This window comes from Sceloporus occidentalis, unplaced genomic scaffold, assembly GCF_023333645.1.
Source record: "Sceloporus occidentalis isolate IW3139 unplaced genomic scaffold, rSceOcc1.0.p SCAF_22, whole genome shotgun sequence".
Classification (NCBI taxonomy): Eukaryota; Metazoa; Chordata; class Lepidosauria; order Squamata; family Phrynosomatidae; genus Sceloporus; species Sceloporus occidentalis.
Genome location: NW_028317002.1, coordinates 9,721,350 through 9,738,713, shown reverse-complemented (window position 1 = coordinate 9,738,713; position 17,364 = coordinate 9,721,350). Strand labels below are relative to the sequence as shown.

At 43.3% G+C, this 17,364-nt stretch overlaps 1 protein-coding gene across 1 annotated transcript in view; it reads left to right on the top strand.

Moving 5' to 3' along the window:
• The first annotated feature begins 2,072 nt into the window (after positions 1-2,072).
• Positions 2,073-17,364, top strand: part of LOC149300990 (multidrug and toxin extrusion protein 2-like) — a 43,339-nt gene continuing 28,047 nt past the window's right edge. The window contains exons 1-4 of the mRNA XM_089484504.1: positions 2,073-2,225; positions 11,016-11,117; positions 13,428-13,496; positions 13,682-13,830. Of these exons, the coding sequence (XP_089340630.1) occupies positions 2,073-2,225; positions 11,016-11,117; positions 13,428-13,496; positions 13,682-13,830 (473 nt within the window). The remainder of the gene's footprint in view (positions 2,226-11,015; positions 11,118-13,427; positions 13,497-13,681; positions 13,831-17,364) is intronic.

Here is a 17,364-nt window from a genome sequence, read left to right as displayed (position 1 = left end):
AGAGGAGATCTGCATGGAGGAATGGTCCAAAATACCAGCAACAGTGTGTGAAAACCTTGTGAAGACCTCTGTCATTGCCAACAAACAAATGTATATAACAAAGTATTGATATGAACTTTTGTTATTGACCAAATACTTATTTTCCACCATAATTTGCAAATAAATTCTTAAAAAATCAGACAATGTGATTTATGGACTTTGTTGTCTCATTCTGTCTCTCATAGTTGAAGTGTACCTATGGTGAAAATTACAGGCCTCTCTCATCTTTGTAAGTGGGAGAACTTGCACAATTGACAGCTGACGAAATACTTTTTTGCCCCACTGTACCGTATTTGCTCGATTATAAGACAAGTTTTTTTTTAGAACAAATGCTCTGAAAAATAGCCATCATCTTATATTCAAAGTCGTCTCCTAATCAGACTTCAAATAGAGGTCTCATCACAAGAATAAGATGCAGATCCCCCGCAGGCTTGCAGAAGGCCTGGATCCTCCTCTCCTGCAGCCAGCGGAGGTCTGTGCGATGTGCGCAGACAACCTCCGCTGCTGCCGCGACTTCTATGACGGAGCGCCGACGCTACATGACCTTCCGGTGCTCTTTCATAGAAGCCCCGGTGTAAGTGCCGGCAGCGGAGGTTGTCTGTGCACATCGCGCAGACCTCGACCAGCTGCCCCACTACACACCAAGGAATCTGAAGCACGGAGAGAAGTCTAGGGAAGCACTGGTAAGTCGGGGGAGGGTAAGAGTGGCATACGGGGGATATAAGGGCTTTCTAGAGGCAGAGTGGCATATAGGGGGTTAAAAGGAATATCAGAGAGGGAGAGTAGCATATAGTGGATTAAAAGGAATATCAGGGAGGCAGAGTGGCACATGCGGGGTTAAAATGAATATCTAGGAGGCAGAGAGGCATATAGGGGGTATAAGGCATATCTGGGGGGGCAGAGTGGCAAATAGGGGGTCAAGAGGCATATCTGGCAGCAGAGTGGCATATAGGGGGTATAAGGCATTTCGGGGAGGGGCAGAATGGCATATAAGCATAACTGGGGGCAGGTTTGCAAATAAAATATGTATTTTTCTCAATCATAGTTTCTTTAAATATGAAAAACAGTTTACATGTGAATTAATATTTACTAGTAAAACAGTTTTCATATAGGGTAGTCTTATATTCAGGCTCTTTTTTCCCTAAATTAATATTCAAATTTTGGGGGGGGCGTCTTAAAATCGAGCAGTATAACCAGCCTGTGGCAGCACACTAAAATGATATAAAGCAGAAGACACCAATTTGAGTGAAAACAGGTCGTGGTCTGTAATTTCGTTTTGAAACGCTGCAATAATAACCAGAGTACCAAAACGTAAATTAAATCCAGCCAATCGCCCTTTAAACCATTATATCAAATTTGTATATCAACCAGTTCACTTCCCCTTTAAAGCGAGGCAACTATTACCCCAATAAGTCACAACAAATAACTTTTTTTTTATCTATAAATAAAACTATAAAAGCGTTTTCCTTTCATTAAACAAATATTCATTACGTAATGGGCGGCTATTAAGCCTCAGCAGCTCTTCCATGCCGCTACACGCGGCCATCCTGCTTAACTGCTGTTCAGCAGACTCTGCGGTCCGTACAGATTACAGACAGATAACCGTTTGCCTTGGGCACTGCCTACACACGTTATACCCCATATATTTATACCCTAAACTCCCGCCAATAGTGGGGCAAGAGCTAGTGAAGTACCAAAAGCACGGGCAGCGGGGCAGTGCCAGCGTAATCCAGAATTATTTTGTATTATCCTTGTGCCATTAAGCCGTTTATCCCTATCCTCACAACCACATGTCACCTTGTGCCAATGGTACAAAGCCGTTGCGAAAACTTCTCATAAGTGTTGAAGTACTAAAGCAGCATCCTTATTCTTCTTGCACATAAATATTTGTGACCCCCATCGAAGACCCCGCCCCTTAAGGCTTGTGGCATCTTCCATTCCTCTGTTTTCAATGGGCGGCACTTCAGAGCATATATACAGGGAATGTGACTGACAGGAACGCATACGGCACTGGGCCTTCTCCCTGGGAGGAAATGAACGGACGAGCGAACGGCGGAGTGGAGCGGCCAGCGGAGGGCTTACCGTTCAACGGTAAGTCCGACTGGCTTCCTCGCGGTCTCCGCCGGCTGCTGCCTGCTGGCTTCACGAGTGAAGTGAAAGAACAGTGTGTGCTGGCCGGACCGGTGGTAAGAGGGGCTTGCGACCTATATATGTTAACGGGAATTATCTTATTCTCTGAGTTTCTTCTTCTCCTCCCTGGTGTTCATATAGAACGGTATTTATTCGGTGTGTAATTGCTCCGTAAGAATATATATATATATGTATATATATATGTATATATATGTATGTGTGTGTGTGTGTATATATATGTGTGTGTGTGTGTGTATATATATGTATGTGTGTGTGTGTGTGTATATATATATATGTGTGTGTGTGTGTATATATATATATATATGTGTGTGTGTGTATATATATGCATGTATATGTGTATATATATGTATGTATGTGTGTATATATATATGTATGTGTGTGTGTGTGTGTGTGTATATATATATATATATATATACACACATACATATATATGTATGTGTGTATATATATATATGTATGTGTGTATATATATATATATATATATATATATATATGTGTGTGTATATATATATATATATATATGTGTTTATGTATACATACACACACACATATATATATCTATATGTGTGTTTGTGTGTGTGTGTATATATATATATATATATGTATATGTGTGTGTGTGTATATATATACACACACACATACATATATATATACACACACACACATATATATACACACACATACACATATATATATATATATATATATATATATATATATATATATATCAAATAACAGATGGAATAAGTATCTTGTGATAATACCTTTTTTATTGGACTAACAGAATTTTGGAATGACAAGCTTTCGGGAGCTCTTCTCCCTTTCTCAAGTCTAAAACATTTCTGCTCCCACGGGGCAGGGGGGGGCAGTGAGAAGGGGCAGAGGGGGGGAGGCAGTGAGAAGGAGCAGAGGGGGGGAGGCAGTGAGAAGGGGCAGAGGGGGGGAAGGCAGTGAGAAGGGGCAGAGGGGGGGAGACAGTGAGAAGGGGCAGAGGGGGGAGGCAGTGAGAAGGAGCAGAGGGGGGGAAGGCAGTGAGAAGGGGGAGAGGGAATAGATAGAAAGGGGGAGAGGGGATAGATAGTGAGAAGGAGGAGATGGGGTACATAGTAAGAAGGAGATGGGGAGAGGGGGTAGTGTGAATGCGTACGGGAATGAATGTGTGGATGAATTGCTTAAATGATTTGTGAGACTGCATTAATGATTTGTGTGAATGAGTGAGTAACTGTGTAAGTGTTTGTGTCTATCATGGATGTTTAAGTGATTTGGGGAAATGCAAAGATGGCACATGAAGGGTGGGCTGTTTGCCAACAAAGATGTCTTACACTGAGCTGTTAGGGGACAAAGTTGGCTCAGGCTGGGCTGTAATATGTGTATAATCTGGGTGCTGATCAGGTTCTATGTGGGCATTGTGGACACCAGGGCTGGCTTTGGGTGTGCAACCTGTGATCTATGCCTGTAATTTAGGGGGTTTTAAATATACCTTTTTTATGTGAATTCCAATTGATCTATACCTGCAAAGCTGGGTTTTTGTGTTATTCCGTAGATCCATATCTGCTATGATATGTTTCCATACATTATTATTATTATTATTTATGTATACCTGCAAATACAGGGTTAATATGTCTTATTCAGTTGATTAATACCTGCAATGCTGTTTCCATGTATTTATTTGATCAATACCTGCAATGCTACGTTTCATATATTATTATTGTATACCTGCAAATACAGGATTTGTATGTCTGATTCTGTTTATTTGATCTATACCTTCAACGCTGAGTTAACGTGATTTTCAATTGATTTATACCTGCAAAGCTTGGTTTCTGTGTTGATTCTGTTGATCGATACCAGATATAGGGTTTGTATGTGATATACCGTATTTGCTCGATTATAAGACGAGGTTTTTTTCAGAGCAAATGCTCTGAAAAATACCCCTCGTCTTCTAATCGGGGTCGTCTTCTAATCAGACCTCAAATAGAGGTCTGATTAGGAGACTAAGATCCAGATCCCCCGCACCGCTGCAGGGGACCTGGATCCTCCTGTCTCACCCGACTCCCCCCCCCCCATCATACACACACTTACCGGTGCTTCCTGCTGTGTTGCCGGGGCAGCGGGTTGACGTCTACGCGATCCGCGTAGACAACGTCCGCTGCAGCCGGAAGGAGGTGTGGCTAGCAGCGGGGGTTGTCTGCGTCCGTCGCATAGACCTTCCCCGATTGTCAGAGATCAGAGTTCCCCGCACCGGTGCGGGGAACTCTGATCTCTGACAGCCGGGGAAAGTATACGCGACGGACGCATACAAACCCCCGCTGCTAGCCACACCTCCTTCTGGCTGCAGCAGAAGGCGACGTCAACCCGCTGCCCCGGCTGGAAGCACCGGTAAGAGAGGGGGGAGAGCGGGGGAAGGGGGGGGGGAGTGTGTGTGTGTGTTAGTTAGTTAGTTAAATGGGGGTATAGGGTGTGTGTGTTAAATGGGGGCATAGGGCATTTCTGGAGTGGCGTTAAGGGGGCATTTAATAGAGCACTCTGCCTCCTGAAATGCCTTATATCTCCCTATATGCCACTCTGCCCCATAATATGCCTTTTAACCCCCTAAATGGCAGAGTGGCATATAGTGGTATAAGGCATTTCTGGAGGCAGAGTGCTCTATACAATGCCTTTTAACTCCCTTAATGCCACTCTGCCTCCTGAAATGCCTTATACCTCCCTATATGCCACTCTGCCCCATAATATGCATTTTAACCCCCTAAATGCCAGAATGGGATATAGGGGTATAAGGCATTTCTGGAGGCAGAGTGGCACATAGGGGGTCAAAAGGCATACCATGGGGCACAGTGGCATATAGAGGGTTAAAAGGCATATCATGGGCCACAGTGCCATATTGGAGTGGCAAGCCTGGGGGCAGATGTGCGTAACTGGGGGACAGGTTGGAAAATACAAGAAATAAAAACAAAAAAAATCTTTTTCTCAATCATAGCTTTTATTAAAAAAAATTGTTTACATGAATTAACATTTACTGGTAAAACTTTTTTCCTTTGGGGTCGTCTTATATTCAGGCTTTTTCTTTTTTTCCTAAGTTAATATTCAGATTTTGGGGGGTCGTCTTATAATCAGGGTCGTCTTATAATCGAGCAAATACGGTATACATGCAAGTGCTGTTTATATGTGTTTGATCTATAGTTCCGCAGGGAGGAAGGAAAGGAGAGGTATGGCTTAGTGAATGAGGGACAAAGGGACTGGGAATGATTTCAGGGGAGAGGACCTCTCAAAGTCATGGTCAGGGTGAGAAGGAGGGAAGACTGCACTGACTATCACAGTCTTCGCCTAATCTGCAGTCAGTGTGGCAATTTTTTTTTTGGTGTGGTAGCGGAGGGAGTGATTGCATGCTAGGCGTTTTTGTTACAGAAGATTAGCTGTTTTTTCCTTGTATTTAATGTATATTATTGTTTCCAGTTATATATTACTGTTCTTGGTTGCACTTCCACATAAACTATCTTTAATGAAAGCTAGTTGTTTGTTACAAGATTTTTTTTGGGGGGGACAGGGGGCGCCAGAGGAGTAGTCCACACAGGGCGCCAGAACACTTAAGGCCGGCTCTGATTAAGGTCTGAGTCTTTACATCACTAGGAAATGGGCAGATGGTTCATGTTTCTTTTTGTATGATTGCTTAGTAGAATTGCATCTGAAAGGGAGTTGACAACTTTAGAACAGTTGATAGTATTGAGGTGTCTAATTTTATCACTCCCCAGAGGGCAATCACAAGGAGCAATGTGATTTTGTTTCATTCATTCTTTTGCTGAACCTGAAGCTTAACTTGCAGTTGTTGTGCAGTTCTTGTACTAGTAACTGTATTCTCAGTGGTACAATGTAGTCCATTGAGTGTTTATGGGCTTACAGTACTTTATTGTAATGTCGATGTTTTTTTATGATGACGAAAGCCAGCATACAGCTGTGAAACAACAGTTAACTAAATACCTCATGAACAAGTTGTAAGGGCAGACACCTTCTAAGTTGTAGGGTTCACTGGCAGGTGGTACCCCATGTTGGTCGAATTTTCGCTTCAAGATCCATTTCAAGGCAAGGATTCTGTTTGAGCTGTATAGTCTGATTTTTTTGTGTGGATTAAGTTTCAGAGAAAGTGTTGGACAGCCCTATGCATTTGTATACTTTTATGTGGATACATAACCATGGACACCACAGTGAACAGCAAACCTCCTGATATGGCATTTATTGACTGTATTGGCTTAATTATGACATGTAGGGCTGCAACTAACGATTATTTTAATAATCGATTAGTTGGCCGATTATTTTTTCGATTAATCGGATAAAAAAAAACTTTTTTATTTAAAATAATGTAATAAAAAACTTACAATTTACACTTTCATCTCTTTATCGCATTGGCATTTCTCTATTCACCTTCTTATTTTACTGACATAATAATAAAAGCTACAAGAACCCAAACACAGTGTTTCTCAAACTAGGTTTCAATACAAAGTTATTAGTAAGTATTAATTCATATGTTAACTATTTTTCATATTTAATAAAAACTGAGAAAAAAGCCTTGTTAAAATTTTCTTTTATTTACCAAACTGCCCCCAGTTATGCACATCTGACCCCAGCTTGCCACTCTGCCCCTAGATATGCCTTATACCTCCTATATGCCAGAGATTCCACTGTGCCCCCACATATGTCTTTTGCCCCCCTCATATGCCTAATATCGATATGCCTTATATCCCCTATATGCCACTGTGCCCCCTGATATGCCACTCCACCCCCATAAATGCCCTGGACCACCCTGAAATTCATTATACTCCCTGATTCACCACTCTACCTCCCCCAGATATGCCACTCTGAAATTCATTATACCCCCTATACACCACTCTACCTCCCCTATACACCACTCTAACTCCCCCAGATATGCCAGTCTGCCTCCCTGAAATTCATTACACCCCCATACACCACTCTGCTACCCTGAAATTCATTATACCCCCCATACACCACTATAACTCACCCATACACCACTCTGCCTCTCTCCCCCCTCCCATTCACCACTCTGCCTCTCTCCCCCCTCCCATTCACCACTCTGCCTCTCTCCCCCCTCCCATTCACCACTCTGCCTCTCTCCCCCCTCCCATTCACCACTCTGTCTCTCTCCCCCCTCCCATACACCACTCTGCCTCTCTCCCCCCCTCCCATACACCACTCTGCCTCTCTCCCCCTCCCATACACCACTCTGCCTCCTGTCAGCAACGGAGGTTCACAAGACACCAGGGAGTCGGGTAGAGAGGCAGAGTGGTGTATGGGAGGGGGAGGAGCCAGAGTGCCTCCCCCCCATACACCACTCTGCCTCTCTCCCGACTCCCTGGTGTTTTGTGAACCTCCGTTGCTGACAGGAACTTTCACTGGATTCATAGAAGCCTCAGCATAAGTGAAGGGGAGTAACGGAGGCTGTCTGTGGGCATCGCGCAGACCCCCACCAGCTGACAGAGAGGATGATCCTCTGCAGGAGACCTTGATTCTCTGTCAGCCGGTGGGGGTCTGCACGATGTGCACAGGCGGCCTCCATTACTCCCTTTCACTTCCGCTGGGGCTTCTACATCATGTGATGCTGCCACTGCATCGTAGGAGCATAAGTGGAGGGGAGAGGCGGAAGTTGTCTGTGCGCATCGCACGGACACCCACCGGCTGACAGTGAGGGGAATCCAGGTCCCCTGCAGTGTTGCGGGGGATCTGGATTCTAGTGTTATAATCCGATCTCTGTTTGAGGTCGGATTATATAAGGAGAGGAGTTTTTCAGAGCATTTGCTCTGAAATTTTTTTTTATAATCGATAAAAATCGATTCGACTAATCGATAATGAAAATCGCTGTCAACGATTTTCATTATCGATTATTATAGATTTTATCGATTAGTTGTTTCAGCCCTAATGACATGCAATCTTTATTAGCCTATAGATTAATGGTATCAGGTCATTTTTCCTGTCTGTGAGGTAACGTGTGTAGGCATGTGCCAGTAGTCGGTATAGCAGGTACAGAAGAAAGAGAGAATAAAAGAAAAGAAAGAAGGGGAGGGGGAAAAGGCAGCTTAATACCAATTGAGGCTCTTCCCAGATGCCCCCAAGAAAACAATAGAGCTATTGGTACAGTGCCAAAGACAGGTTATAAAATTACAATTTTAATCACAATCAATATAATACACAGTGAAATCGCATTTTTGTTCTTAACAACTTTTCTTGAGTTGCCCTAATGCATTTTTGCCTTTGACTTTTTTACAATATCATATACAGCTTTTACTGACCTTAATTGTATAGGGATTAAAGGGCTCTCGTGATTGTGCAAATTCAATAAGCAAAAGGTCAAAGAACAATGAGATAAAATGCTACAATCTAAACAAATTACCCTACCCTGTATGAGCAGATTTACAGGTAACTTATTTTCACCAAATGCAGGGTGAAAGTCCTTTCCACATATTTTATCAGGAGGATATTTGTATCTCAAAATTCTCCATATGGTGGCTATAGTTATATTTTAGCCTTAACCGTCTCTATAAACACAAGTCTCAAGAGCTCTTAGCACTATCAGAGCATCTTTACCATAAAAATGTTTTCTGCAAAAAATACTTTTAAAAGAATCAGTTAAATGTAAAAAGTAATATTCAACCTCAGAGTTAAAATGCAAATCACAAAGTTTCTATTACGCATATGCTAAATACCGTATTGTAGGCAGCTGTCTATTGATTGTTAGATACTTATTAAGTGTTAGATAAATGTCTGTTGATTTAACAAGAATGCTTAATCTGGTAAAATGGCAGGGAGCATGGGTTTGCTTTAGGGATCCAGATTAGGGAAGAGAAACCTGGTTGGCATCCACATTTGGTTGGAGTCCACATTTCCAGCCACATATCACATATTTGGTTGGAACTGAAAGGATTAAGGCCAGAAGATAAAGTGTTTCTCTTCTCAAATATACTACATCTTACCCTTAAGGACAAGTAGCTACTTGTACTTTTAAGGCATTTAGATAGAAAATGTACATTTTCATTTTGGCAAGTTCATTTCAATTTAATTTATTATTTGTCTGCTGTTTCAGACTGTACAACACTGAGATTCACTGAGACCCAGCAAACATTCTGAGTTCCTATGCTAGAGATGACAATATTTGTCAGATATTCTTCATAAATATTGTTTAACCTTAAGCGATGCAATTTACAGGAAACCTTGCTTGCAGACAATGCATGCAGTCATCATCTACCCATAGCACCCGATGTATTTTTACAGCCACCTTTAAAGGTGTGCCAGTTGTAACTTGTGCCATGTGTAATGGGCCCTTAAAACACCTGGTACAAGTTACAACTGGCACACCTATTGCTTTGAAAGAGGATGCCACCATTTTATCTGCATTATGGAGGGCTAACGTTAATCCTTTATTGTTCAGAAGGAACCTAAACAACTACATAATGCAGGGGTGGGCAATTAATTTTCCCATGGGGCCACATGAGAAATTGGAATGGTTTTAGAGGGCCAGACCTCTACAAACTACAAACTCCGAAGCCTTGTCCATTTTGTTAACTTATGTGCTGTTTAATAAAGTTATTCAAGCCTACGTCATTGGTAGAGGTGCTTGAATAAGTAAGGCCTGAATAACTATTAGCACAGCACAGAAGTGAACAAAATGAACAAGGCTTCGGAGTGCATACCGTATTTTTCGCTCTATAAGACGCACCTGCTGATAAGACGCACCTAGATTTTAGAGGAGAAAAAAAAGGAAAAAATATTTTGAGCTAAAAAATGGGCTAAAATATTTATTACAATAACTGAATAAGCTATGAACACAGTAAGACACACACACAGACACAGTAAGACACACACAGACACAGTAAGACACACACAGACACAGTGAGACACACACAGACACAGTAAGACACACACAGACACAGTAAGACACACACAGACACAGTGAGACACACACAGACACAGTGAGACACACACAGACACAGTGAGACACACACAGACACAGTAAGACACACACAGACACAGTAAGACACACACAGACACAGTGAGACACACACAGACACAGTAAGACACACACAGACACAGTAAGACACACACAGACACAGTGAGACACACACAGACACAGTAAGACACACACAGACACAGTAAGACACACACAGACACAGTGAGACACACACAGACACAGTAAGACACACACAGACACAGTAAGACACACACAGACACAGTGAGACACACACAGACACAGTAAGATACACACACACACAGTAAGACACACACACACAAACACAGTAAGACACACACACACAGTAAGACCTCCCTCCCTAACCCCCCTTCTCAGTATCTCCCCTCTAACTCCCTAACCCCCCCTTCTCAGTATCTCCCCTCTAACTCCCTAACCCCCCCTTCTCAGGATCTCCCCCCCCCCGCCCCGGTCACTTACCTTAAACTCCTGTGTTGGAAGCGTGAGGCGTTTGTCTCGGGTGCCGGCGCTTCACTGCTGATCGCCGGCGTCTGACGTCATATGCCGGCGCCCAGCGTAAAGCGCCGGCACCCGAGACAAACGCTTCCAACACAGGAGTTTAAGGTAAGTGACCGGGGCGGGGGGGGACACCGGACTCATTGGTGAGTCACCAGGACACTCTTTGCGGGCCGGTCCGAGCTATTCAGCGGGCCGGATGTGGCCCGCGGGCCGTGCTTTGCCCCGGTCTGACATAATGAATGTGAATGGATATGCTTTCTTTAGTATAATATGGAAAGCTACCTTGTTAGATATATATGTGCATTGAAAAATATACTAAACTTTTTTTTTTGTTTTTCAGTTCCTGTCTCAAATTATGGTGTTCCTCGTGAATATTGTAAGCTCTATTTTCTGTGGACATCTGGGAAAAATTGAGTTGGACTCTGTGGTACTTGCTATTGCTGTAAGTGTTGTTTTGCACACTAAATTTAGTTTGATAATGCACTGTATGTAGCCCAATGTGTATGTAAAACTTTATATTAACAGAACAAGACCATGTCTACACTGTTTTGGATGTAAGGTGAATTGTAGCTAATTTAGTACAGGGCTTGACAAATCTGTTTTGAATCTAGGAGCCAGCTAAAAAAGTTAGCCAGGATTTTTTTTAAACTAACAGTTTTATTTTCAAGGACAAAAATAACATCTTTAATTTACACATAAAAAAGACTAGAACCAAAGTCATGGGCATTTAAATTATGCAGATAATTGAATATATTCTTATGTGACACACCAAATTTTCTATATAATAGTGTTTTTCACTTGCCTTTTTGTGGCTTTTTTGTGTCTGCCACACCGACGCCCAAACACACACACCAGGACAGGCTCTGCCACACCGACACCCAAACACACACACCAGGACAGGCTCTGCCACACCGACACCCAAACACACACACCAGGACAGGCTCTGCCACACCGAAACCCAAATGCGCACACACACCAGCACAGGCTCTGCCACACTAACACACACACACACCAGGCACTGCCACACCGACACCCAAACACACACACACACACCAGGACAGGCTCTGCCACACCGACACCCAAACACACACACCAGGACAGGCTCTGCCACACCGACACCCAAACACACACACCAGGACAGGCTCTGCCACACCGAAACCCAAATGCGCACACACACCAGCACAGGCTCTGCCACACTAACACACACACACACCAGGCACTGCCACACCGACACCCAAACACACACACACACACCAGGACAGGCTCTGACACACCGGCACCCAGACACACACACCAGGACAGGGTAAGCCACTACGAAGCATAGAAGATGTATTTTCTACACTGCTTTGTCATTAAACCCCCTTTATATTTTTGCCCCGTGTGTATTAATGCCCCAGCCAGCCCCCCCTTTAGTATTGATTAATGTGTTTCTGCCCCACAGCCTTGTGTATTGCGCCCCTTTGTGCATTTATGCCATTGATTTATGTGTTGCCCCCAGCCAACCCTCCTCCCTTGTGTATTGATGCCCCCACCCTTTTATAGTGGTTAATGTGATGCCCCCCTTTAGTATTAATTTATTTGATGCCCAACCACCCTTTTGTCTATTGATGCCCCCACTGCCATGTGTATTAGCCCCAGCCACACACACCCCTGTTTATATTGATTTTGTAATTTCAAAACCCAGCCAATCCCCCTTTTGTATTATTTAAGTTTTAATGATGTCCCAAGGGAATTCCCCCCCCCTCCCCTAAATATAGGTCCACTTTCCTCAAATTTTTTTTATACTTACATCTTCGCTTTTTTTTCCCCCCTGCTCTCCTCCGGCGTGAAGATTCTCTCCCCTCCCCGTCACGAGGAACTCTTCTCTGAGCCCTGCCCCCTTGAGCGGCACGTCCTGAAAGTTGGACGCCCCTGACCTAGGCGCCAGGACAAAATTCTCAGGCGCCTGGGATTTGTCGAGCCCTGATTTAGTATATCTGGTGAATTTAGTGGTGCACTTTATAAACTATATGTTATCTCCCGTTTTAAATTGCCTGCTATGCATGTCATATTATGGCTTGTGCCTTGGGCGAAATTAGGGCCAGATTAAGTGATATAAGGTAAATCATCATCCCTCCAAGTTTGTTATATAGGATCTCTGCCCGAGACCCCAACGGAACCACTCACCTGAGTACCCTCCTCTGCTGCCTCTCGCATGGCTGTTCGTGTGCGCACTCTCACTCAACTTTATTCGTGTTGTTTAACTCTCCTCGAGTGGAGAAGACGGGCAATGCGCTTGGATGATGTCATGCATGGGGGGGGGGTTCCAGGAGCGGCAAGTTTAAAAATCAGCACTGAGTATGTGCCGTATTGAGCTCCTCACTGCTGTGTTTTCTACTTTGATCCCCTTGAGCCTGACCCTGGCATGTCTTACTGGACTTTGCTGATCTCTGTGAACCTGACCCTGGCTATTCTTACTGGACTTTGCTGATCTCCGTGAACCTGCCTATCCTTGTTTGACCTTGTTGTATTGTGCTTCATGGATTGGTGTCTTCCTGCATTCCGGACTCCTCCTCATTAACCCCGACAGTGATGTACCATTTAGTCAAGGATTTCTTATAAGATATTAGCAATCTGTTACTAGATTTCAGTAATAAAGTTGTGTACAGATAACACTGTTTGTAGTTGAATTATTATTATAGGGATGGTTACCAGAGCTTAGTCAGACAAAATGGCTTCTTAACCATTTGTCATATACCTTTTTGTTTTTTAGGTCATCAATGTTACAGGAATATCTATTGGTTCAGGCTTGTCGAATGCATGCGACACACTCATTTCTCAGGTAGAGTTACAGCAAAATAAATTCATGAAAATATTGTGTGTTTTTAATATAGGGTGGAAATGCATATCAGTTAGCATCAAGTCTTCATTTGTTAGGATTATGATATGTCAAACATAGGTTGCGTATATGCAACTAAAAAACAATTGTCATTGTGTTGTAATTTTGTCTCTATTATTTCCTTATAGACGTATGGTGGTAAAAATATGAAACGCATTGGAATTATCTTACAGAGGGGGATTCTGATCCTGTTACTGTGCTGCTTACCTTGCTGGGCCATCTTCATTAACACTGAACACATCCTGCTGCTCTTCAGACAGAATCCGGATGTTGCCAGGTTAATATTACACATAATTTCTGACAAACACAAATGATAGCTGCTAATCTCTGTATAACCACTGATCAAAGTACAAATAAGGCACAGTTAAAATGCAAGCTATAAGACACTTTTCTGTTATTATTACATTGTTGTCACATTATGAATTAACAGGACAAACAGTCCGTTAATTTAGTAAACCAGTTTATACTGAAAAAGTACTGAATAATAGAAACATAGAAGCAAGTTGGCCCATTTAGTCTGCACTTTTTTCCTCATCTAAAGACTTTAATCAGTCCTCGCCTTTGTATTATATGCAGGATAGACGTGTTTAATGATTAGCAACTTGATTTGGTGTTAACTTTAAGCTGTTGAGTCCACTTAGGATGTACCTGTAGGTTGTTAAAACTTGTAGCAAGATGCTCATTAGGACGTACAGGTAAGACATCTCTCTGCTGCTACACAGGAGATCAGGCTGACTAACAACAAGAGTTTCCCCTATTGGTGATCAGGTATTCCCTTTCTGTACGTGTCACTACTGACACCCACTGGAAGGACAGAAGAGACTCAGCACTGTCTTTCTAGACCTCTAACCTCTACCATTGCTTCCCCCTTTTGGCTGGTTGCAGTTATTGTAATCTGGAGCCCAGCATAAACAGATCAGGAGGAGGAGAGGAAGAAAAAAATGTTTCCCCCTTTCAAAAAAAGGTAAAAATAAATGGGTGCCCAGTGATGTCACCATGACACCGCTGGTAAGGATGCACCGAAATGAAAATGTAACATTGACTTGGCCGAAACAGAAAATGACCCCCCCACACACACCTTTTTAAAAAAAAAAAAAATAACCACACTTTTATTAAAAGTAACACACCACAATTTGACAAAAAAATCAATAACAAAATTAATATATATGATTGATTGCTAACCGCAATCACACTCATGCCCAGGTTCTGGTTTTGGTGTGTTACTTACTTTTATTAAAAGTGTGGTTAGCACACCAAAATTGGACAAAAAATCAACGATATATATGCCCAGGTTCCACCATGTACTAGCTGCCTGGGCATGATGGGCGTGTGATTACAGCCTCCTTATGCCATGCTACTCCCCCACTTACACATCCATGCTATAACACACACTCTCATTCACAAACATTCCTTCACTCATTCATATACTCATATTCATTCCCTTTATCACACATACTTGCTCATATAACCTCCCCCACCCCCTTACCTGAAGGGGCCCTGCTGCTTTCCTTTATCGCTCTGTGCGAACAATTTCTCTTTTCCCGCCCCAAGGGGAAGAAGGAGCGGAGCGAAGTCATGCGATGTGCATTCACGTGACTCCACTAGGTTCCAGCTCAGGTAAGCAACAGGGCCCCTCCGGACACTTATTTTCGCCCACCAATATATCGCTAGGCAGAATTGTTATCCGGACAGGAACGCAGAATATCTAGAACAGCAACATCCCATAGCGTATAATAGCATCTAGATAAACTACGACCCCTCAGCAGACGAGAGACCACAGGATCCTTATGGACTGGTTCCCTTGCAACGTCTACATGGCTTCTAGAGCAAGCCGACGGAATCAAAATAATGGAACAGTGGGATTTACCTTTCGAAACGAGGTGTTTGTAGCCAGGGTCCCCGGATCTGTAGAGATCTTTGGTTTGGTAGTTGGCCCTGGACAAGAAAATTCCCCTCGTCAGTCCCCCAGCTGGTGGATGTATCTCACTGCTGAAATGTTGTCCATCCTCAGCAAGAGACAACAATCTGTACGATCCTTAGCATGGCTCTTGATGGCGAAAAAGGCTGTAATGAGTTCAAGTCAATTTATGTGCAAAGAGCACAGACCGCCCATTGCTTCCATGTAGGGCTGCAACAACTAATCGATAAAAACAATAATAATCGATAATGAAAATCATTGCCAACGGATTTCATTATTGATTAGTTGAATCGATTTTATTGAATATAAGATGAAGATTTTTTCTGAGCAAAAGATGTGGGCTGGCGGGGCCAATTCTAGGGTGCCGCATATATTTGGGTTCGAATAGAAAGTAACCGTCTGGGTCCAAACTTGGAGTGTCCTCGGGAGAAGGTGTAGTGGGGTTAGGAATGGTAGAGTCCAGGATATCTGAAAACTCTGAAATAATAGGAGAATCTGGCACGACATTCAACTAAAAGGGTGAGAGCACTCTCAGTAGCCTTATCTTCCCCACTGAAGGGGTGAACCTATATAAGGAAGATAGGTTGTATACATTTTGGATGGTTTCAGGGGCAGGCTGAACCGGGATGCTTTGAGTCACATTGGCTGTCATTTTAGAAATAAATGACTCCATGGAGCTGAGAAATTTCGACTCCAGCCAGAAAAGGAAAGCCTGTGATGGACTGGTCCCTTCCGACATTATGGTGCTGGATAACAGGTAGCCCAAGTAGACACTTCCTGCGCTAAGCAGGGAACTAAAATTTAAATGGGCTCACCCTTATAAATCAGGCAAGACAGCACTGACACGGGTTCAGCCTGTGAAAATCTAAATAGCTGAATAGAACTATGAGACAGCCTAGAAGTTGGACCGCAGGCAGTTGCAATTTTCCTAATGTGAAACACAAAAAAGAATAGCTGGAAAAACACAGAAAGAGAGCAGATGATCGTGAGCTGACCATAACATCCGACACTGCGTTTCTGCCCAGTGACAGAGGGAAAACAAGATGGCGCCAGCCTCCAGCGGGAAACGGGAGTCCACTGTAAACAGGGCTAATTTGTGGCACTGGTGGAGAAAACAAAATGCCTGAATGGCGCAGGAGGAGGGGGACCCCAGAGAAGCAAAGGAAGAGAGCCTCAGACCTACTGAAAACCAAAGCAGATACTGCAAGGAGGAGAAGGGGACACAGAACAAGCAGCTCCAACAGAAATGGTACCCTGTTACAGAGAAGAAACACATGGGGGAGTGAAAACAAAACCAGTAGGACTGAGCAAACTCTCTAATAGTAGGAGGAACAAATACAAGGGGAAATCCTGGAAGAAACAAAATATCCATAACCATGAAAGCAGGTCTGAGGTCTGACAGTCAGGTGAGCAGCAAAGAAAGAGGGAGGGGATGTTTTAGCTTATATGGTTAAAGGCTGTTTTCTGATTGGTTTACTGTTTCTCTTATTTGCTGCTGTTTGTTGACAGTAAAGGAAGTAATTGTTACCTTTCGCCGGCGGGTCTGTCCAGGGAGCTCCTCTGCTGCCGTCCTCGGTGCTATGGAAGTGCACACACGTGCACGCTGTCATGGCGGCCAGGAATCCTTACCCAGCAACTGCGTACGTCACGCTAGGGGGCGGGTCCTCCGCTTTTTATCTGATTGGCTGATTATTGCCTGCAGCTGTTTGGCACCAAATTTAAGCCCACTGCTCACTCTAATCCGAGCCCTTGTGTGGTACATTCGTTATCACTGTCTCAGTGTGCTATATATCTGATATTCTGGTTTTCTGACTCCTGCTTTGTTCCTGACTACTCTTTGATCGCCGCCTGGATTGACTTCGGATTGCTTTTTGAACTTTGCCTGTTTGCTGC